This window comes from Phyllostomus hastatus, unplaced genomic scaffold, assembly GCF_019186645.2.
Source record: "Phyllostomus hastatus isolate PE091 unplaced genomic scaffold, TTU_PhHast_1.1 phas_contig_150, whole genome shotgun sequence".
Classification (NCBI taxonomy): domain Eukaryota; kingdom Metazoa; phylum Chordata; class Mammalia; order Chiroptera; family Phyllostomidae; genus Phyllostomus; species Phyllostomus hastatus.
In genome coordinates, this window is record NW_025333611.1 from 39,624,111 (window position 1) to 39,645,625 (window position 21,515).

Here is a 21,515-nt window from a genome sequence, read left to right on the forward strand (position 1 = left end):
GTCCTGGGCAAGTCAGAATGGTTGATCACCCCACCAGGAGAAAAACAGTTTCACACAGTTCAGAAAGAAGCCAGAAAGCAAGCCTTTGAAATTCTGAAGAAAAATGACTTCTAATTTAGAATTCTGTACCTTGCTGAACTGTCAATCATACTAGCAAGTATGATGGTAAAATGAAAATACATCCAGGCATATAAGGCCTCAAAAAATGTATTTCCTAAGCACCCCTTATCATGAAGCTACTAGAGGATGTGCTCCAACAAAATGAAAAATTAAAGCAAGGAAGGAGATGACAACAGATCCCTTGGCAGATGGTGAGAGGGGGTCCCAGGATGACAGCCCTGCCCTGTCACCTCAGAGACAGACTGTCACCAAGACCCCCACTTCCATCGGGCCATCTTCTTAGCCCAAGGACAGATGCCCAGGAGAACCTGGCCCAGATCCTGCTGAGGACACTCACAGCATTCCTCAGTTTCCCTGAGGGCTGAGGGGGTGGGCCCTCGGGCCCAGGAACACGGAGCACAGTGCAGCCCCCCTGCCCTCTGACCGGCCCGCTGCTGCACGTCCAGCACCTGGTCCACCCTGCAGTCCTGCCAGGTGCCCCCGGTGCCCAAAGGGGGCGAACCCTGTTCCCCAAGACTCTCTGGTGACCTTGCTCACAACTTCCCCAGAAGGGGCCTCGTCACCTCCCAGAGAAGTGGAAGTGAGACCTCACCACCGAGACTGCTCCACTCGCCCCTCCTGGAGCCTCCATCTGGTGGGTGCAGGGCTGCCCTCTCCCTTCAAGACTGGCAGATTCTCGTTTGGGGACAGGCACACAGGTAGAACTAAAAAGAAAAGCAAGAAAACGATTAACACCAAAGTTAGGACGGTCATCATCCAGAGAGGAAGGGACTCAGGAGTCAGCTTAAGGGGAATAAGGTACATAAAGCATTTTAAGGTACTAGTAATGCTGTTTGTAATGACCTGGGTAGCAGTTCTCAGATGTTCATGTTGATTTAATAATAAAATCACTATTATTTAACTTATAGATCTATTACAGACTCTTTTTAATTTTTTGAAAAGTAAAGAAAGGAAAAGATACCAAGGAAACCTCTCTCCATGATGTTCTCCAAACAAGGCCCAGGATTCACTCTGATTGGATGGTCTGGGTCCCCTACTCCAGATGAGAAGAGGGGATGCTGTGTTCTCATTGGCCGAGACCCACTTTCCCCCCACCCACCCTATTGGTCTCCAGCCAGTGGGCAGAAGTGGTTTGGGGAAGCAAGGGATCATAGCATTTGGGAGGCTGAAATGAAATCCTGTGGTCTGGTCTGGGGAGCAGCTGGGCACTATCTTTTGATTCCCTTTAGGGCCTGGTGTTCTTCGGACTAGTGCCTGTCCTTCCACGTGTGTCCTCAGGAAACAGTTGTGGGTGTGGACACTGAGGCAGCTGATTCCCTGTGGAGCAGGAGGGAAGCCAAGTTTTCACTCTTTGAAAAACTCTATATTTAGTCAACCACCTGTGGTGGGTCTCGGTGCCACCAACCTGCACTCAACAAATTACCTACAAGAGCTCTGCAGGGACCTGCGGTCCCCGAGCCCTGGAAGCAGCAGGCTCTGGCAGCCAGAGCTGAGGGCCAGATGGAACACAAAAATAACTTGGGCCCATCCTCACCTCACAGCTGAGTCTGTTGGGTAGCATCCCGAAGGCAAGGCCACCTGCATGCCCAACCTGGGCAGGCAGAACCCTGGGCTCAGGCCTGGAGGAGGCCCCATTACCCCCACAGCACCCCTTCAGACACCAGGGAACAGGGAGGAGCCCTTCATGGGACCCGAACTGGAATGAAATGAGTGTCTCAGCTCCAGGCTTTGCCAGGGAAGTAGAGGAAGAGGACTACAGGGTGTACCGGGATGTGGACAAGAAGCTGCCACTGTTCACAGTAGCCAGGCCTGAGCCGGCATGGGGCAGGCCCCACACAGGTGGACCCTCTCCTCCCTGAGGTTCCTGCAAAAGCAGGAAGGGCTTGGCTATTGGTCTCTCCTCCAACTGAATCCATCACGGACCACTCAGGGGGCTTCCTGCTTCCCAAAGGCCAGGACACACTGGGGCTCCCAGTATTTGAGTTTCCCTCCCCAAGCTCCCACACCCTGAGCTAGGCTCCTCTGCTGAGCCTCTGGGCCATGTCTGTCTTCCACTCAGCCTTTCTTAATTTCCTGTCCCCAGGCCAGGAGCTGCCTGGAGTCAGGAGCGCAGGGGTCAGGGTGCTAGTCCTCAGCTGGTCACCCTGTCCCCCTACAGTATGCTTTACAGTCCAGGTTCATTCACCTGTGAGGTGGGAGACCATATCCATATTGTTCCCACAAAAGACAACAAAAACAAAAGGCACAGGAAGCATAATGCAGAGTCTGTTTCTTCTCCGAACTGTAAACTCTGGGACTGAGGACCTATCTGGGTCGAATAGAGCAGGGGCTTCATCCAGAACCCTTGGAAACAATTGCAATTTCAGCTCCCCATTCCTCAAGGACCCAGAGAAGCAGGTCCAAGCAAACATGCCCACTTGGCTCTCCCAATCAAGCCCTGGGCCTGCCTGCTGAGGCTCCAGACGGCCTCCCTGGGGAGAAGGTGAGAAAAGCTTGGCATTCAGGCCTCTTCTCAGAACTTCTGCAGGCCCTGCACAGATGCCAGTAAAACTGACCAGGGGCCGAAACGTGGGGTCTGAGGAGGCCTGTCAAGGCCAGGGAAGGGGGAAGGAGGAAGGAGGAGGCCTGGGGCTTTCAGGACACACACAGATTTGTGAGCTCGGTGGTGCCAGTCCTCCCAAAAGCTGCAGTAAACTAACAGCATCCTAGGAGAGTTCTCAGCCCGTCCCCAGTAAGCCCTGGTCCTGATGGAGAGATGGAACAATATGAGATGCTGATTCTCACCAGTATCATTTCTGCTGGGAAGTTCTGTCCCATGCATTATGACAAGAAAAGGGAATGAGGTTTAACCACCAGGAAGGAAGAGATGAAATTACAATTAGTTGTAGACAAAACTGGCCTCCAGAAAACCCAGGACTGTTAACACTAATGAGATGTGAAAATCCACATACAAACCCATTAGCAGTGTCCAGTTATGGATATAGTAGAGAATGTCAGGGTAAGAGAGCGGAGTAGGAGCACCAGGACTCCGTCTCTGGCCAGGCGACAATCGAACTGGCAGAGTCAGTCTGCCATAACTGTGTTTGCACTCTGGACTCTTGCCACAGGCGTGCCGCTTCCAGGGAAGAACCTGGACCAAAATCTCAGTTGACTACCATACTAAGACTAGTATGGTAGTAACTACCCATCCTCCCCACTCAGCCTCATGGCAAGCAGCCATGCACACAGCTGGCAGGTGCCACAGTAGGCCATAATGACCCTGTTCTCCAAATACTGGGGACCTGGGCTCCGATGCTTTTTTGCTGTTCTGATTGTGGGGTTGCTGGTGTGGAGGCAGGACACTGTAATTATGATCTGCACTGGCTGAAGAGGCTTCAGGGGGCTTAAAGGGCCAGAGCCTTGGTTTTGTCCTCCTCCTTTTCCCCCATTTTCTCTTTTTAAGATCCAGGATTAGAACATTCAAAAGCAAACACATATGGGAGAGGGGTTTAAAAGTCACTGTCCATTGTTCATGGAAAGGTGCAAGCTAAGAAAGAACCCCAAAGATCTTACACTGACACCTCAGGCTGATGCCAGCACTAAGATATCACACAACAACTTTAAAAAGTATATCCTGAGGAAATCTGATTTCCAGAGTTACCACATTATGAGATTCAAGCATCAAGTTTTCAACAACAAGAAAAGCACAGGCACACCAAGAAACAGGAAAATGTGGTACATTGAAAAGAGAAGACAGAAACAGGAACCGCCCCGAGGAAAACTGGATGAAGGACCTATCAGACCATGGCAGCTGGCCAGTTCAGAAAACTACACATGAATGAAAACAGAAACAGTGATAAAGAGATGGAAAGCCTAAAAAAGAATCAGAAAGAAATGTTATTATGAAAAATTCACTGGATGTATTCAAGGAGATTTGAGAAGATGGAAGAAAGAATCAGTGAACTTGAAGAGAGAGCAATTGAAGTGATGGAATGTGAAGGACATTGTGAGAGTTCCAGAGTGAGAAGAAAGAGAGAGAAATGGGCAGAGAGATTATCTGAAGAAGTAATGGCCAAAAACTTCCCAAATTTGATGGCATACATGAATATAAACACCCAAGAATCTCAACAAACTCCAAGATAAACTCAGAGATCCATGATGAGACACATTATAATCAAGCTGTTGAAAGACAAAGGCAGAGAATCTTGAAAGCAGCAACTCATCACATACAAGGGACCCTCAATAAGATTGTTGGCAGATTTCTCATCAGAAGAAAGCTTGGAGGTCAGAAGGCTGATTGATATATTCTAGGTGCTGAAAATAAATACGTTGCCAACCAAGAATCCTATGTACAGCAAAAATGTCTTTGGAAAAAGGAGAGAGAAATGAAGACATTCCCAGATATACAGAAGCAGAGTCCATCACCACTAGTATGTCACACAGAAATACTAAAGGGAATCCTTCAGGTCGAAATGAAAGAACGCTAATCAGTAACTCAAAGCCGTGTGAAGCTATGAAGGTCTCTGGTAGATAGGTGGGTGGGCAATTATAAAAGTAAGTATTATAGTAGCTTTGATTTGTAACTCCGCTTTTTGTTTTCTATATAATTTGAGACTAATGTGTTTTTTAGGCAAACACTTATTAGTTTATGTTTTTGAATACCAAATGCATGAAGATATGATTCTGTGATGTCAGAAACTGCAACTGGACAGGGGCAGGGTTTTGTATGTTATTGAACTCAAACTAGTATACATTCATACTGGAGTGCTGTAATCTCTGGGTGGGAAATGTGATCCCCATGACAACAATGAAGAAAACAGCTACAGAACATACACAAAGGTAAACAAGAAAAGAATTTAAAAATTATTTTCTCAACAAAAAATTAAACAACAAAAGAAGGCAGTAACACAGGGAATGAGGGACAAAAATCTATAAAGCATATAGAAATAAAATAGCAAAATGGCAGAAAATCCCCTTAACAGTTATTATTTTAAATATGAATGAATTAAACTCTCTAGTCAAAAAGACATAGATTGGCAGAATGGATTTTTTTTTAATTACCCTTCCCTGGCTGGGTGGCTCCGTTGGTTGTAGCTTTGTCGCATACACCAAAAAAGTTGCAATTTCATTCCCAGTCAGGGCACATATCTGGGTTGTGGGTTCAATTCCTGGTTGGGATGCATGAAGGAGACAACTGATGTTTCTCTCTCACATCAATATTTCTCTCTCCTTCCCTTCCTCTCTCTCTCTCTAATATTAATAAAAACATTTTTTAGTATATAAAAAAATTATCCAACTATATGCTACAGGAAACTCATTTTAGATCCAAAGACAAACAGGTTAAAAGTGAAAGGAAGTATAACATCCCATATGAACAGTGTGGTGGCTAAACTAATAGCAGAAAACAGACTCTGAATCAAAAAGTTTAACAAGTGACAAAGCGGGGCATTATATACCAAGGCTCACTGCAGCAAGAAGATACAACTATAAACATTAACATAACTAAAAACAGACCATCCAAAATACATTAAACAAAACTATGAGCTGTGAAGGGATAAATGGACAATTCTACAATAATAGTGGAGGTTTCAGTGCCCCGCTGTCAATGGCAACGGAACCACCAGGCAGAAGATACACAGGAAGCAGAAGCTTTGAGCCACATGCTACGCCAGCTAGGCCTGAGACACACATGGGCAGTTTACGACAGTAGCAGCACGGAGCACACTCTCTAGGGTCAGCAGGGTTGTGCTGGGCCTCGAACCAGTCTCCGAAGACTTACAAACACAGATGTCAGGCAAAGTGACTTCTCCAACAATAGCAAATGAAGTTAGGAACTGGAAAATTTACAAATGTGTAGGAACTAAATAATGCTCTCTTAGACAGACAGGGCATCACAGGAGAAATCCCAAGGGAAATGAGAAATCCTTAGTGACAGATGAAAATGAAGACATGCATTCGAAAACTCTGGGATGCCGTGAACGCAGTGCCAAGAGGGTATTTCACAGCTGTAAAAAGATCTCAGATGAACAATGTAACTTTTTTATCCTCACCTGGGGCTATTTTTTATTATTGACATTTTGAGAGAGAGAGGAAGGGAAAGAAAAAAAAAACAATATGAGAGAGAAACATCGGTCAGCTGCCTCCCATACATGCTCCCACCAGGGATCAAACCCGCAACCTTTTGGTTTACAGGACAAGGCTCCAACCAACTGGGCCACCCATCCAGAGCTGAACAACCTAACTTTTAAGGAACTACAAAAAAAAATTAAACCCAAATCTAGCAGAAGGAAGGAACTAATAAAAATAGAGATAAGTAGAGAACAGAGAAAATCAGTGAAGACTGAAACTGGTTTTTCAAAAAGATTAACAAAGTTGACACACCTTTGGCTAGATTGACAATTAAAACAAGGAGAGATTCAATTACTAAACTCAAAAATGAAAGCGGGACATTACTTCCAATTCTATAAAAATAAAAAGGATTATGAGAAAGTACTATGAACAATTATATGAGAACAAACTGGATAACCTAGAGGAAACAAGTGAATTCCCCAGAGGACAAACCTGCCAGGATGGATCTTTGCCTCCACCAGAGCAACGGCACCAAAACACCCAGGCACCGGGTGGCTTGCGTGCTGAGGATGCGCCTCCAGTGCCGCTTTAACAACGGAAGCATCCGCCTCGCATTGTGGACACAGTTCCTCCGTGCCACCTCCCTTCCTCGTGCCATGGCCCTGTCTGTGTGACCAGAGTCCTCAAGGCCGTCATTTCCACAGCACCAGGGGCTCTGCCAGTGGGTGTGACATTGTCCTCCTGCACCCTCCTCGGTCATCACCCAGGGTGCCCCGAGTTCGTGTTCACTGCTTCCAGTTAGCACCCGAGCAAACTCCTCTGCATAGCTTTTCCTCTTCGATTATTTTCTTGGGATAAATTTCCAAGGATCTGATCCAACGCAAGGCACCTCCTGGCACGCTGAGCCAGACCTGTACCATTCAAGGTGGCTGAGAGGACACCCCCCCCCCACACCAGTGTTTAAGGGCCGAGCAGCACTCACATTTTATTGAGGCTTGTTCATGTAATGGGTGTAAAGTGGACACCCACTGAAGTCACGCCAGGCATGTCCACACACGGAGCCCCGGGCCCTGGCAGGGCAGAGGGCATGACCTTGAGGCAGTGGTTACCAGGGGGCAGGCAGAGCAGAGGTGGCCCTGAGCTCAGGTCCCTCCTGCACGGCCCAGGCGCTCAGCCCCTCCCAGGTACCATGTGCGGCCTGGATCACAGCAGCACAGGCCAGGGAGCGGCGACCTCAAGGATTTTCAGTTGTGACAATAAACACTTTTTCCATCATCACTGGCCTTTTTTAAAAAATTGTGGTAAAATACGCCTAACATGAATCCTACCACCTTCACCATTCTGAAGCGTGCAGGTCAGCGACATGAAGGGCATTCTCCGTGGTGTGCGGCCACTGCTCCGTCTGGCCCCGGGACCCTCTCATCTTCCCCAAATGACATTCCGTCCCCATGAAACGCTAGCTGGCGTCCTCCTCCCTAGCCCCAGGTCCCTCATGCACTATCTGTGTCTGCAACCCTGCCTGCTCCTGGTGCCGCCTGTTCACAGGGTCACACAGCGTCTGTCCTGCTGTGACCGGCTTATGTTGCTGCGCAGAATGTCCTCCAGGTCCACCCATGGTGCAGCAGGGGGCAGAATGTCCTGCCTTTTTAAGACAGAATTATTCTGTTATGCTGTAGCTCACATTTCCTGGATCCACCGACGGACACTCGGAATGCTTTACTGGTGGCTTTTAAAAATTGCCCCTGGGCACCCGGACACGGGATGCTGCCAGGCAGTGAACTGACGTGGAACGAGGGCACTCTGTCCCGACGCAGAAGCAGCTCCAAAACGCAATGTGAGTGGAAGGCACGCGAAGATGCACATGTGCTGCTTGCTCACGCAATAGAAACAGAAAAGAGGGACGATACGGACAGCATGTGCTTGTCCTTGTCTAAAGCAGCTCCGGAAAGACCAGAACTCCTAAAGGCTTCTGGAAGGGTCGTGGCGAGTGGGTGGGGCCTCCATCTCCACCTGCAGCCGTAATCACACCAGGGCCTCCTGCCCTCAGTCCTCAGCACAGACACCCCCACTCCAGCCCCTCTCTGTGTCCCAGGCAGGCTGGAGCCCCTGCTCAGAAGGAAGAGGCCGGCTCAAGCCCCTGCCAGCCCTCACGCAGAGGTGGGGTGGGCCCCAGACCCGTCCCATCCCCACCAGGCCATCCAGCACACTAAGGGAGAGGGGAGAGTCGTGGTGGGGCACCACCAGGCTCTGGTCTTACCCACCCTCTCTTGAGACCACATCCAACACAGGGAGCTGTCCCCCTTGCCCCTCCCCTGCACCCACCTGCAGTGCACAGGCCTCTGGGGTCAGCCTCTCCGCATGCCTCAGCTGGTTGCCTGCCTCCACTGCCAGCTCCAAGGGTCCTGTCGGGTCCCCAGGGCCTGAACGGTGCCAGCAGTCACTCCACACCTGCACACACACGGGAGCTAATATCCCTCAGCAACAGCGTAGGAAGCCAGAGGCTGCAGCCAGGACACCCGCTTGTCTGTGCAGACGCAAGTCTGGGCCTGGCTGGGGACACAGTGGCTGGCTGGACGCTGGAGGGACCCACTGCAGCCCGTCCACTCTCTGGGCATTCCTGAGCATCAGGAGGGCCTGGTCCCCCCACCCCAGCCTCTGTCGTGAGCTCATTGCTCCAGGGCACAGCTGGGTCTGTGCCCCCCACCCCCATGTGCCCAGCACCTCACACCCAACCCCACTTCCAGGCAGGACCCAGAGATACTCGAGGAACTCCCCAGCTCGCCCCTAAAGGGGTAGCATCTGGCCATCAGAGAAAGTCCCCTCCCACACCTCTGTATTCCACCTTGCTCTGCAGAGAGGTTTCCAGAATCATCTCCACCCCTGCTACTGACTTGCCCTGGAGAACACTGGCCCGGTGCCACAGGGAGAAGCTTCCAGGCATCCACCTGACAAGGGAGAGTTTGCTGGCCTTGAGTGTGTTCTGTCTTGTGGAACTAGGCTCGGACACGGGCCCTGGGCACAGGACACAGCTGTGCCCTCCCCAGAGCTGACCATCACCCCTGGGTGCCCACCCACCGAGATGGACAGGAGGCAGTTTTACGAAGTTTTACAGTTTCAGCGGCTGAGATGGAATACTTAGTGCTTTGCCAGGGAAGTGCAAATAAAATGGTGGCTGTCCCAGGGCCAGCACGGTCTGGGCTGCTGTCCACACTGGTCCCCATGCCCTCCCAGCCTTCTGTGGGCTCCCTCTGATCCCCAACGTCAGCTCCGACTCTCCGTGTCCCTCTGTCTCAAGGTCAGGCCACCAAGGGGGCAGGGAAAGACAGAAACGGACCTGGGATGGGGTCTGCCAGGGGGACAGCTGGGCAAGGCGAGCTGGGCGACGGGGACACAGATCTCTGGAAGGCCCCTGTGGTGAGCCTGCAGGATTCCACGGTTAAGAATGTGGGGGCGATTTGCTCTGGCCTGTGTGGCTCAGTTGGTTGGAGTATCTATCGTCCCATATACCAAAAGGTTGCAGGTTCGATCCCCAGTCTGGGCGCACGCAGGAAGCAACCAATGGATGGTGCTCTCTCGCATCAATGTTTCTTTCTCACTGCCTCTCTCTCTAAAAGCTATGAAAAAAAAAAGTCCTCAGGTGTGGAGAGAGAAAAGAATGTGAGAGAGACTTAAATGCCCAGAGTAGGCGACAGTTAAGCAGCCCCAGGCTGGGCCAGGGCCTGTGGCTGTGCAGGCTGGGGCAGGCCCCATTCGGGAGGACCCCAAGGATTGGTGGCGGAGCCTGGGGAGGAAGCCCAGGCCACTGCACACTCGGGGAGGGTGCCTGCTGCAGGCTAGACCCAGGGTTAGGGTAGGGCCAGGCCCAGGACTTGCCCTGGCCCCCACCTGGCGCAGGTTTGGTGAGAAGTTGCCATGTGACGACCACAGGGAGCCTTTTCCACAGCAGACGCCACCAGCGGTATCCCCAGCACTCAACATGGTGACAGGGAGGAGGAGCTGCTGGTCCCACCAGAGGTCAGGCCCACTCTAGGTGGAAGGGGGCAGGCGCTGCTGCAGGCAAGCAGGGAAAGTCCGGTGAGGAGGAGATGTTTCAGCTGTGTCCAGTGAATAAAGGAGAGAAGGTGGTAGCAGGGCCTCCTGCAGGAGGGAACAGCTGGGTGGTCACTGGGGCCTAATTGGGAAGAGCCTGGAGTGCCAGGCTGCACTGGAGACCCAGCTTCAAGGGGCCCACACAGCGGGGGGTGGGGGGCCCACAGAGCAGCTCAGGCACAGCAGGACCCAGGGCCCACCCGCTGACCTCAGAAACGAGCTCGCTTTCCTGGCCCCTTATGGGGACAGGATGGTCCCAGCAGGGACATTGCACCAGCTCAGGGACCCTGGGTGAAAGGGTCTCCAAGTGCCGCAGAAGTTCTGGGGTTACACCTAAGGCCCTAGTGTGTGGATCAGGCCCATCCCTCATCCCATCTGTGGCCGGATGGGGCCTGACACAGACCCCGGCTCGGGGGCGGGAGTGGACTCTTGAGAGAGTAGGCCCCTCATGGCTTGGCTGAGAGTGGGAGAGCTGGTTCCTGGGGGGTGATGTACTGTGGGCTGGGGGTCCCTGTCAATGCTCCCAGGAAGTGATCACTGGGCCCACGTGGGCACAGAAGTGCCTGTGGGGGACAGGGCCCACCCAGCCAGGAGCCCAGGGGACGGGCAGGCCCCAGCTTAGGTGTGTCCACCTGCTCCTCACCCTCGCAGGCAGGCATGCCCTGGACGCTGAGTGCCTCCGACATGGTCACCCCCGGCAGCCCCGGCCCACCCCCCACCGAGCCCACGGACAGCAAGCAGGCGGAGCAGCCCCTCCTGGATGGGGCTCCATCCTCCGCCTCCCTGGACACCCTGATCCAGCACCTGGTGCCCACGGCCGACTACTACCCCGAGGTAGGTGGCCCGCTCAATGCAGGGAAGGAGCAATAGTAGGGGCTCTCCTCCACCAGGCGTGGGGGAGGCAGCAGAGCTGGGGCTGGCCTTGGGGGCGGGTCTGGGAAGTACATGCCCTCCACACGCCGGCGCATGCAAGTGGCCTTTCTCCCGTGACCCCCAGAAAGCCTACATCTTCACCTTTCTGCTGAGCTCCCGCCTGTTCATCGAGCCCCAGGAGCTCCTGGCCCGGGTCTGCCGCCTGTGCATCGAGCAACAGCAACTGGACAAGCCGGTGCTGGACAAGGTGAGGGCGGGGCGGAGCAGGGACCTCTGCATGTGCGGTGTGCCGGCACTGCCCTGATGTGCCCTCGTGCCGCCAGCCCTTGGAGAGGCAGTGACTGTCCCCACTGTCCTGCAGAGGAACCCAGTGTAGGTTTCTGACTTGTCTGGGGGCCCTGGAGCTCACACCAAGCCCAGACCGGCTCCCAGAGCCTCATCCTGGGACCCCTGCCACCTAGGATGGCCCAGAGCACAGGCTGGGCTTCCTGCCCACGGCACACTCTGCTCCAGCCTTCCCTCCGCTGCAGCCCAGCCTTCCCTGCCAGACACCGCCCCCCCCAGCCAAGCCAGCAGTCCCCTCTCCCCCCCAGTCAAGCCAGCAGCCCGCCCCTCCCCCCCCCCTCCCCCCAGCCAAGCCAGACTCATTTTGCACGGGCAGCTCCACTTGCATGAGGAAAGGCAACCCCGCAGCTCTGGGCTCAACGCCTATGCTTCTCAATCCGGTGTAGACCGCGGTCTCAGTGGCTTCGCCTAAGCCGCCAGACCAATCACTGTCAGCCAATCACTGTGTGTGATGGGCACGTGCCATGCTCTGATTGGCCAGCACTGATCTGGGTCCACTCCCGCAGCCCTGGGGTGGGGTCTGCTGCCCAGAACCTCACCAACTGGGAGTGGGGGATGGGGAGACTCCGAAGGCCTCTGAGATGTGTCACCACAAAAGTGGGTGGGATTCCTGGCAAAAACAGGAGATGGCTCCACCCCCAAATGTCCATGTCCCCCCTGTGGTCAGCCCCCATCTAGGGTCACCTGGCATCATCACCCACCCCAGGCAGCCACTGCCTGGGCAGCGCAGACAGGCAGGGAGTGGCTGGGGCGGTGGCTGCCATGGCCCCAGCAGCCCTCAGCGCATGTGGGAGCCCTCGGCCTTGCCTTGCAGGCCCGGGTCCGGAAGTTTGGCCCCAAACTGCTCCAGTTGTTGGCAGAGTGGACGGAGACCTTCCCACGGGACTTCCAGGAGGAGTCAGCCATCGGGCCCTTGAAGGACGTGGTGGGCCTCATCGCCCCCTGTGATGAGGTGGGTGAGCCGAGGGTGCATCACCCCACCCGCGCCTCAGTCCGCGCCCTGAACCCGCTTCCAGGCCCTCCTCAGGGTCCTGGTCTCCCAGCTGCTCACTCACCGGAACCTCAGCCCTGCCAGCCCCATCAGGCATTGCAAGGCTGGCAGAGAAAGCAGGCCTCCACTCCTGGTCTGCCTCTTGTCCGCAGGCCTGCCCTGCTGTCCTCACTGCCAGTGGATGCCAGGTGAGGGGAGGCCCACCTGGCAGAGACCTTGTGGGCCTGGGGCACAGAGGCCTCCCTCCTGCTGGTGCACCTCGCAGGACAGACTAGCAGCCCATGCTCCTGCAAGACCTGCAGCCAGGGCAGGGAGAGGGCTCCTCGGGGTGAACAGAGCTGACAATACTGGTGGGAATAGTAGCCACGGACAGCATGCCGGGGCGGTTCTCTGGGGTCCCCTGCGCCCCTGCAGTAAGTTGTCCTCCAGGGCAGGCAGGAGAGAAGGTCCCTGCAGCTCAGACCACACCCAGAGGAGACTCCACTCTTGCACTCTGATGTCTTGGGAGGCAGCCTGGGAACTGCCTGCACCCCACACCGTGGCCTCCCAGCCGCCTTACTCTGGGGAAGGCAATTAAAGGTCTCCAAGCCTCACTTTTAATATGGGCAACAAGAGGACAGAAATCCCCCAGGAGTATGATGAGACTGCAAAGAAGGGGGTGGAGCATCCAGGCACATCTAGACGGGGCACTTATGGGCCTCTGAAGAATTGCAGCGTGGATGTTACTCCATCTGGAGGGAGAGGTTCAGGGCTCGAACACATCAGTGCGCTGGGAGGAGACCCTGTGGCAAGGTGGCAGCGAGGGAAGGGCCCCGGAGTGGGTCTGCCCCTGGCTCTGCCCCTGGGACACAAAGGAAAACTGCTAGGGCTGGTCAGGCCACTGGCAGCCACAAAGCCCAGGCTTACCTCAGGCTCAGAGAGGGAGGCTGTGCCCTGGAATCACTTCACAGCAGACAAGTGACTTCACTGTTTTGGGTGCCTGGTGATAAGTGAGGGTCATGTCCTCCTCCTCTGCACCCCTGGTCCATCTGGGAGTCACGGTGCTGCATTAGGAGCAGCCGGGAACAGGGCCAGGGGACGCTCGATGATTGGATGAGTTGAGGTGGCTGGGGGGAGCAGGAAGGAGAGGCACTGGGTGGCTGGCTGGAAAAATAGGTGGCTGCTTTGACGGATGGGTGGAGGGGAAGGGAGCTGTTGGATGTCTACATGGAGAGGTATAGCTGGGTAAGCAGGTGGAGATGGGGGGTGGGTGGACGTGGGAGGACTGATGGGTGACCAGAGGGAGGGAGGGCATGTGGATGGGTGGATGGAGGGACTGGTGGGCGGAAAGGTGAGTGGGCCGATGCCAGGAAGGAGGGAGGAGGGATGGGTGAGGGAGGTGGTGGGTCTATGGTGGCAACTGCATCAAGGGGTGGTGGACAATAGCAGACTGGGGAAAGGAGTGGGTGCGGGAAGGGTGGGTGCATGGGTAGATGGAGTAAAGGCTACAGAAGGGGACGAGAGCTCCGTCTCCTGCGCCTTCACCCTCCCCCCTGGAGGTCTTCAGCAGTGGTGAGGTTTGAGCCATTGACAAGACAGGACTGCTGGCCCTTGGCTGGGCTGCCTCTTCCGTGGGCAAAGCCATTCAGAGGCAGGGCCTGCGACTCTGGCCGCAGTGGCCAGGACAGGTCCTCTGCCAGTCTCCTTGGGAAGCCATGTTCCCTCACTGGCCCCCTGGGAAGCTGTTGGCTGTGCTGAGGAATCTTTCCAACCACCCAGTGGAAAGAACCAGATGCACCTGAGACCTGTGTTTGGAGACCTATGCTGAGAGCAGCCGTCCCCCAGGTGTGGGATTTTGGAGCAGAAATGACTCATTCGGGACATTTTAAAAAAAGATTTTATTTGGCCCTGGCTGGCATAGCTCAGTGGATTGAGCGTGGGCTGCGAAACAAAACATCGCAGGTTCGATTCCCAGTCAGGGTATGTGCCTGGGTTGCAGGCCACAGCCCCCAGCAACCACACATTGATGTTTCTCTCTCTCTCTCTCTTTCTCCCTCCCTTCCCTCTCTAAAAATAAATAAATAAAATCTTTTAGAAAAAAGAGTAAAACAAAAGAAACAAATTTCTCTTAAAAAAAAGATTTTATCTGTAAAGAGAAGGAAAGGGGGGGAAGTGAGGGACAGAAACATCGATGTGAGAGAGAAACATTGATTAGTTGCCTCTCCTCCACGCCCCATCCACGGACCACACTTGCAACTCAGGCAGGTGCCCTGACTCGGAATCAGACCCTCGACCTTTTGCTTTGTGGGACAATGTCCAACCCAATGAACCATGCTGGTCAAGGCTCATTTGGGATATAATTTGACTCTTCCCTTTATCAGTGATGTGAGCTGGAACCAGGGTTACCCAGCACCCCCACCACCACCCAGGCCCAGGCCAGGGGCCCCCGAGCATCTTTATGATCCCCAGGTTGTGTAACCTCAGAAAACCCCTGCTCCAAGAGGGAGACCTGCTAGGGCCCAGCCCACTCCCTGGCTGCTGCAGGTGGATTGCAGGGGCACCCCTCCCTCCATGGGCAGGGGCTCATCTCAGAAGGGAGCAGGAGAGCTCTGCTCCTTCCTGGGTGAGGAAAGGCCCTCAGGACCACCTAAGCCCAGACACAGGCTTGGGAAGCACAGCTCCGTGACCTCAGGCCTGGCGCCTGCCCTCTCTGAGCGTCATCAGTAAAACGGAGATGATCACTATACCCCCCACCCCCACCACACAGCTTTGAGGCAAAGTCCCTAAAGTCGCTTGTGTTCTTATTTCAGCTCTTGGTTAAGGTGAGCTCTGATGAGGAACAAATTCTTTCCAAAAGTCAAGTGTACGGGGATTATTTTTAACCTCATGGAGCTTTTCAAACAGATGCAAATGCAGAGAACAGCAGCCATAAACTCCTGAGCACCCAGCCCCAACTTCAACAACTACCAGTCCACCCACCTTGTTCCCAGTCCCCTCACACACTTCCCCTGACAAGTTATTTTTAAACACAGACATGTTTTTGCTCCAAAATTGTTTCAGCATTATCCTGTAAATAGGTTCTCACACGGGGTGGAGTCACGAGACACGAAGCGTCATGCATGCACGTGACAGTGAGGCGAGCGCAGGTGCTTCTGGGGCTGTGGGCCTTTGGGCAAGTGGCTTAACTTCTCTGAGCCTTGAACGACTTCTGTGAGAGGGAGGGTGACAGTCCCTCCTGCGCAGGGCTGCGAGGGCCCTGCACACACGCGCGGGGCCAGGCTGGTGGGGCTTCCCCATCAGAGTGGCCAAGAAGGGTGACACCTTTCTCTCGTCCCTCCCCTTCCCCGGAGACCCGTCTGCACTGTGCTCCCACCGCCTCTCTGTAGCTGGGAAGGCCATTCTTCATGCCTGTGGGCACTGGGGTGCCCACGGAGGCCTTCCTGGCACCTGGCCACTGCATCAAGACTCGTGCTCTGGGCTACCCTATGCTGGCAGGGGGCCAAGGCGTGTGTCGAAGCCAGCCCTGTATGCTCTAGCTTAGGGATGCAGTGCCAAAACTGAGGGAGGCTGGGGGAGCCCAGGGAAGGGAGGTGGGACCAGAGGGAAGCAGTGCCTTGGTCACACCCCCTGGACCCCTGCAGAGGAGGCTGCAGTGCAGGGTGGCCCTCCTGGGGCCTGACCTTACTTCCCCCGGCTCACACAGCCCTGCCTGCCCGCTGGACTGACCCTGCTGCCCTCCTGCTGCTCCCCAGGGCACAGGAGGCCGAAGGCTGACACGGAGAACAGATAGGCGGGAGGTCCAGAGCTCCTGCTTGGAAGAGCCAGGGGTGGTCAGCCCCCAGATACTGATCTTGGCATGGCTCAGGGTGGGGTGAGAGGGGCTTTCAAGAACTTCAGAGAACAGAGGCCCCCAGTCTAGCCAGAAATAGGGGTTCTAACACCCAATCCAGGCAAACTTGGAGGCACCTGGGGAGCTGCTGCTGCATCCTCTGCACTTGAACCTGACAGTGTGCATGCAGCAAGCAGGCTGCTCTGTGGACGTGGATGGAGAAGATGGCCAGACCCTGTCCTCCCAGGCCTGCAGGAGAGCCCCGAGGGGTCACTGCACCTTGCTGGGCATGGTCTGGCACTGGGAAACAGGGGCTGCTGCCGGGATGAGAAATGCCTCACCGCTCCCCTGTGGGACTCTGCACGGGCCCAGGTATGCCCCGGGGCTATGCTGGCCTCTATCCACCGGGTGCAGGAATCGGCGAGAAAATGGAAGGAGATCTAGGTGAAGGGCAGTCAGTCCTTACATTCCGAAGGGGAGCCAGATTCGAAGATTTGGGAAAGAGGCAACCACTAAGCTTGAGGTCGGCACCACCGGAGGGACTCTCAGGGAATCAGCACGCAGGAAACAAGGGTCACTCGGAATGAGCGTCGGTTCAGTAGAAACAAGTCCTGCTAAATGATCTGCGTCTCTGTAAGCTGGTGAGTGTGCAGTCCAGTCCGAGCACAGGCCCAGGCCTGCTGTGTCCTTGGCTCCAGGAGGACTCCGTGGTCAACCCTGAAGAGGCCGGCAGGCTGGGAGCAAGCGAAGGCCATGTCCGCCCATCAGCAACCACGCGTGGGCACCTCCGCCAGCCGGGCCCTGCCCTTCATGCTGGGGCTGAGCAGCGCCGCTGGTGCGGTGTGAGGGGACAGTGACAAGAGAGGTGGGGGCAGGACATGGGCGAGCAGGTCATGGGTGGGGGCTGTGAAGAAGGGACACGCTTGCCCCTGGACCAGAGGACGAGAAGGACGTGCCAAGGGGGAGAAGGCTGCCCAGGCCCTGGGGGCGTGGGGGCAGGGTCAGAGGACAGGAATAGTGGCCTGTGTCCTGAGCACAGGTGAGGGGAGGCCATCCTGTGGGGCCCTTGCTGACCTTGGGGCCTCCAGGCCAGGCAGGGCTTTGCTTTTGTGGAAGGTGGAGACGTTGTAAGGAGGTAGGTGCAGGGGTCAGATGTGCACTTCGAGCGGACCACTGGCAGCACGGTGCAGGGGAGAGAGGCTGACACAGGGCCCCCCGCCCCGAGAAAGCCACTGCAGCCACCAAGAATGTGCCCACAGCCAGGACCCTGAGGCCATGGAGGAGGACGAAGCATGGACATGGAGGGAAGCAAAGTCAAGAGGGTCAGTGGCAGGGCGGGGAGGGCCCTGGAAGACAGCTGCAGGCCTGTGTGCCTGGCCGGTGCTCTTCCTCGAGACAGAGGTGAGGACAGCGTGACTTCCACTCGCATGTGCCAGACCGAGGTGGGCCCTGGGCCACGCGGCTCTGGTGACCAGAAGAGAAGCCGCACATGTAAATCCACGAACACTGAATGGCTCCACGAACGTGAACTGGCTCCCTGGAGTGATGTCCAGAGCAAGGGGAAGAGAGGACTGGGGGAGACAGGAGGGACCCCAGCATCTGGGCACAGCGTGGGCAGACAGGCCGGCAGACACCCCAAGGTGGGGACACCAGAGCCAAGACGACACACCCAACACTGATGCAGCCTGAGAAATGGCCCCTGGCTCCACGCCAGGCATCCTGGGAGGCTGGGGTCCGCCCGCTGGTTGGCGGAAGTGGAGCCAGTGGGGGGAGTGGACTGGAAGGCCAATGGAGCCCCCCAGAGACAGCTGGCTGCGTGAAGGAGAGAGACGGCCATGGAGGCGCCAGGGCTCCTAGGCGAGCGACGGTGCCAACCCAGGCCGCCAAGGGTGGACCTGGCTCCCTGTCTTCCCGGCACTCCGACGAAGGCCTGGGGTTTTGGATGCAGTGGAGCTGAGAGGGGCCGTGCCTTCCACAGGCAACGGCAAGGAGAGTCGGACCTCAGTTTACCCACATGCTGCCCTGCTAACCAGTGGGTGCTTTCTGGGTCTGCACCCTGTGGCTCTGGGAGTTGGGGTTCAGGTCCAGGGTCGGTGGCCCTCTGAGCCCCATCAGAGACTTGAGGAGCTGTCCAGGTGCCCCACACATGTGGCCCTCCAGCCAGATGCCCCGCCTCCCAAAACAGCTGGCCAACGCGCATCTGATCTGAACTTACCTGGCTGTGCCCACAGTTCACCTCCCAGGCCTCGGGGCCCATGTGAGCTACCTGCCACCTCGGTGCTGCCGGGGCCACCACTCCCTACCAGCCCCTTGGCCTGCGGATGATTTGGTCCACCTGGGGAGGGGCAGGGGGGCGCTGTTTGTTGGCAAGCTCGGGGGCTCTTTTTGTGGGTTGCTGACCACACTCTTGGGAACATGTGGGCATCTCGCTCAGTGAATCCAGCCAGGCTGATAGCACCTTTCCTGGGCGTGGAGGGGTCTCCAAGAGGGAAATTACCAGTTTCCCCTTGGGCAGGAGGGTGGGGCCACGGCCTTTGGTCCCTGCACCCAGTCCAGCGTGGCTGAAAGACGAGCCCACCCACCAAGCTGCATGGCGAGGGACTCCACGGGCCCAGGCAGCCTGCTCTGTGCCTGGAGCCAGCACGGCCTGAAGGCTAAGCTGGGCAAGAGGCCAGCTGCCCGGGACAGGGCCGCTCCACACCTCCCTGCTCCCCTCCCTTTGCTTCCCGGCACTGCCCCACCACCCAGACTGTTGGGGTGACTTTGGACCCCCGACACTCACCCCAATGTCTGCTCTCCAGTTTCCACTGGCACCCTTCTCTCCCGTTGGCCTTGACTGTGGCCCCAATCCCAACCTGCCCTGGATCGGGTCCTGTGGGGGCAAGTGGGGGCAAGTGGGGGCCAGTGGGGCGGTGGGGGCAGGTGCGGGCACATCCCTGCCAGCCTGGGGCCTGTCAGCCTCTGACTGCAGAGGCAGAGCTGGGTGCTCAGGCCGGTGCACCCTCTCCCCACCACGCAGACCTATAGAAGGCGGCTGCATCAGCTCTTGCAGGCCCTGCACCAGAAGCTAGCAGCCTTGGGCCCAGCGCCAGAGAGCCTGCTGGGCGGCGACAAGCCCATCTCCTACAGGACCAAGCCACCGGCCTCCATCCACAGGGAGCTCCTCAGCGTCTGCAGTGACCCCTACGTGCTGGCCCAACAGCTGACCCACGTGGAGCTGGTGAGCAGGCCCACACCACCCTCAGCCTGACCCAGAGCCAGGCACAGCTGAGCACCTCCTGTCTGGCCCCCAGGGCCATCCAGGCACCCTCAGAGATCCCTGGCTTCAAAGCAGTCTCTCACCAACCCTGGTGTGAGCACAGAAGGGCCAGCCTGCCCTGCCTAGCTTTGACCACTGGCTAGTGTGAGAGTCCAGGCCGGGACAGAAGCACTGCGTTCAAATCCTGGCTCTGACACCACCTGCTGTGTGACCTTCCCACAACTAGTGCCTTCTCTGCCCGGGCCTCGGTTTCCCCACCCAGAACTCACACAGACATACTTTGCCCACCCCTGCTTTCCAGAGGAGCCCAGATGGTCTGTCCTGTTTGTGATGGGGGTGCCTCAGCCACACCCCCAGCATTCTGGGTTTCTGGAGATGCAGAGGGCTCTCCACCCCCGGGAGGGGAGGTTGGAGTGGGTGCCTTTCCTGTTAAACCGCCACCACTTGTGAGTCCCCGCTGTTTTCAAGGCACTGTACTCCACGCTTGCATGCACTCTCATTTCTTCTTCCCATCATCTGCCAGGCAGGTGCTATTATTACTCCCTTTACACAGATGAGGAGACTGAGGCCCAGAGAGGTCAAGGGCATGTCAGAAGTCACACAGCAGAAGGGACAGAGCCAGAATTCAACTCTGACCCCAACTCTGAACCACCAGGCCACCCCTGGGGGGCGTGGGTCACCAATCGCCTGATTTCCAGACTGGTTTTCTGGGGTACCACCTCCCACAAGCACTCCCTGTGAGCTGGCAGCCCCTGGGCATGGGACAGGAGGGCTGCCTCGCTCAGAGATCGGTGACGCCCAGAGCAGGGCTGCAGAGCTCCAGGGAGAAGGGCGGGTGCCCGGGACCCTCCTGGGGTGGGCTGGGAGGCAGGGGGCCCAAAGGAGCACCATGTCAGGCCCCCCAGCGGGCACACCTCTCCCCATAACTTCTCCCAACTCCTCTTCTCCCTCCCTGTACAGGCGCGGCTGCGACACATAGGGCCTGAGGAGTTTGTCCAGGCTTTTGTGAACAAGGACCCTCTGGCCAGCACAAAGGTAGAAGGCCCTTGAACAGCTGGGACCCACTAGCCCCTCTGGTAGATCCCCAAGCATCAGCTGGGCCAGCTTCCCAGGGACCCAGGGCAGGCAACAGTCTTGGATGCTCCACCCATGCCCCAGCGGGAAGACTCTCGACAGCGACAGCCCTGAGTCCCCCAGAAGCCTTAGAGGGTGGGGTGTGCCCGGCTGACTCACCCACCCAGCGAAGGCGGAGGAGCCGTTAGCAGAGGCCCTGGGTGGGGAGGAGGGTGGAGGGCGCCCTCCACCCCCTCCTGCTGAAGGACCCCGCTTGCCTGTCTGGTGCGTTGCTGTGGACACGGGTGCCCTCCAGCGGTCACTCGGGGAAGTGCAGCTGTTGCGTGCTGCTCTGGGAAGGTCAAGCCGCTTGCTCTTTCCTCTGAGGCTGGAGTGGCCTCTGGGCCAAGCACTCCCTACACAGTCCGCACACCGATTCGGAGCCCGCCCCTCCCCTCTCAGAGCCCAGCCAGCAGGGCGCCTGGTGCTGATCAGTGGGATCATATGCTAGCCAGAACTGGAAATATTGTGTCTTCTGTCCTGAACCTAACAAAAGAAGTGCAAACTAAACAGGAGTTCGCATTTTCCCCCCTTGGATTAGCAAAGGTTAAACATTGTATCTGTTTAGGGAAGGGACACCCGCATGCCAGGGGGAAATTGGCACAGCCACTTTGGAGGGCAGTGTGGCAATAGCATCAACATCCTGGACCCCAACTTGCTGTACTTAATACTTCATTCTACATGTATGCACACCCATGCGCACAAAGATGTATGCACAAAGAATTGGGATAGTGTTTATTATGTCCTAAGGCTAGAAGCAAACTACCTTATCGTTCATAGGTACTAGACTAAAAATTTTAATATATCCATATGTAGAATGTTACGCAACTATTATAAGAGAATAAAAGCAGCTGTAAGTATGGAATAAT

General features: G+C 56.1%; 1 protein-coding gene across 2 annotated transcripts in view; it reads left to right on the forward strand.

Annotated features, from left to right (window-relative positions):
• RASGEF1C (RasGEF domain family member 1C) overlaps window positions 1-21,515 on the forward strand; it is a 70,567-nt gene that overhangs the window by 32,901 nt on the left and 16,151 nt on the right. For both annotated transcript variants that reach the window (XM_045830238.1, XM_045830239.1), the window contains exons 2-6: window positions 10,909-11,091; window positions 11,255-11,377; window positions 12,290-12,427; window positions 19,294-19,494; window positions 20,494-20,568. In XM_045830238.1, coding sequence (XP_045686194.1) covers window positions 10,915-11,091; window positions 11,255-11,377; window positions 12,290-12,427; window positions 19,294-19,494; window positions 20,494-20,568 — 714 coding nt within the window. In that variant the 5' untranslated portion in view covers window positions 10,909-10,914. The remainder of the gene's footprint in view (window positions 1-10,908; window positions 11,092-11,254; window positions 11,378-12,289; window positions 12,428-19,293; window positions 19,495-20,493; window positions 20,569-21,515) is intronic.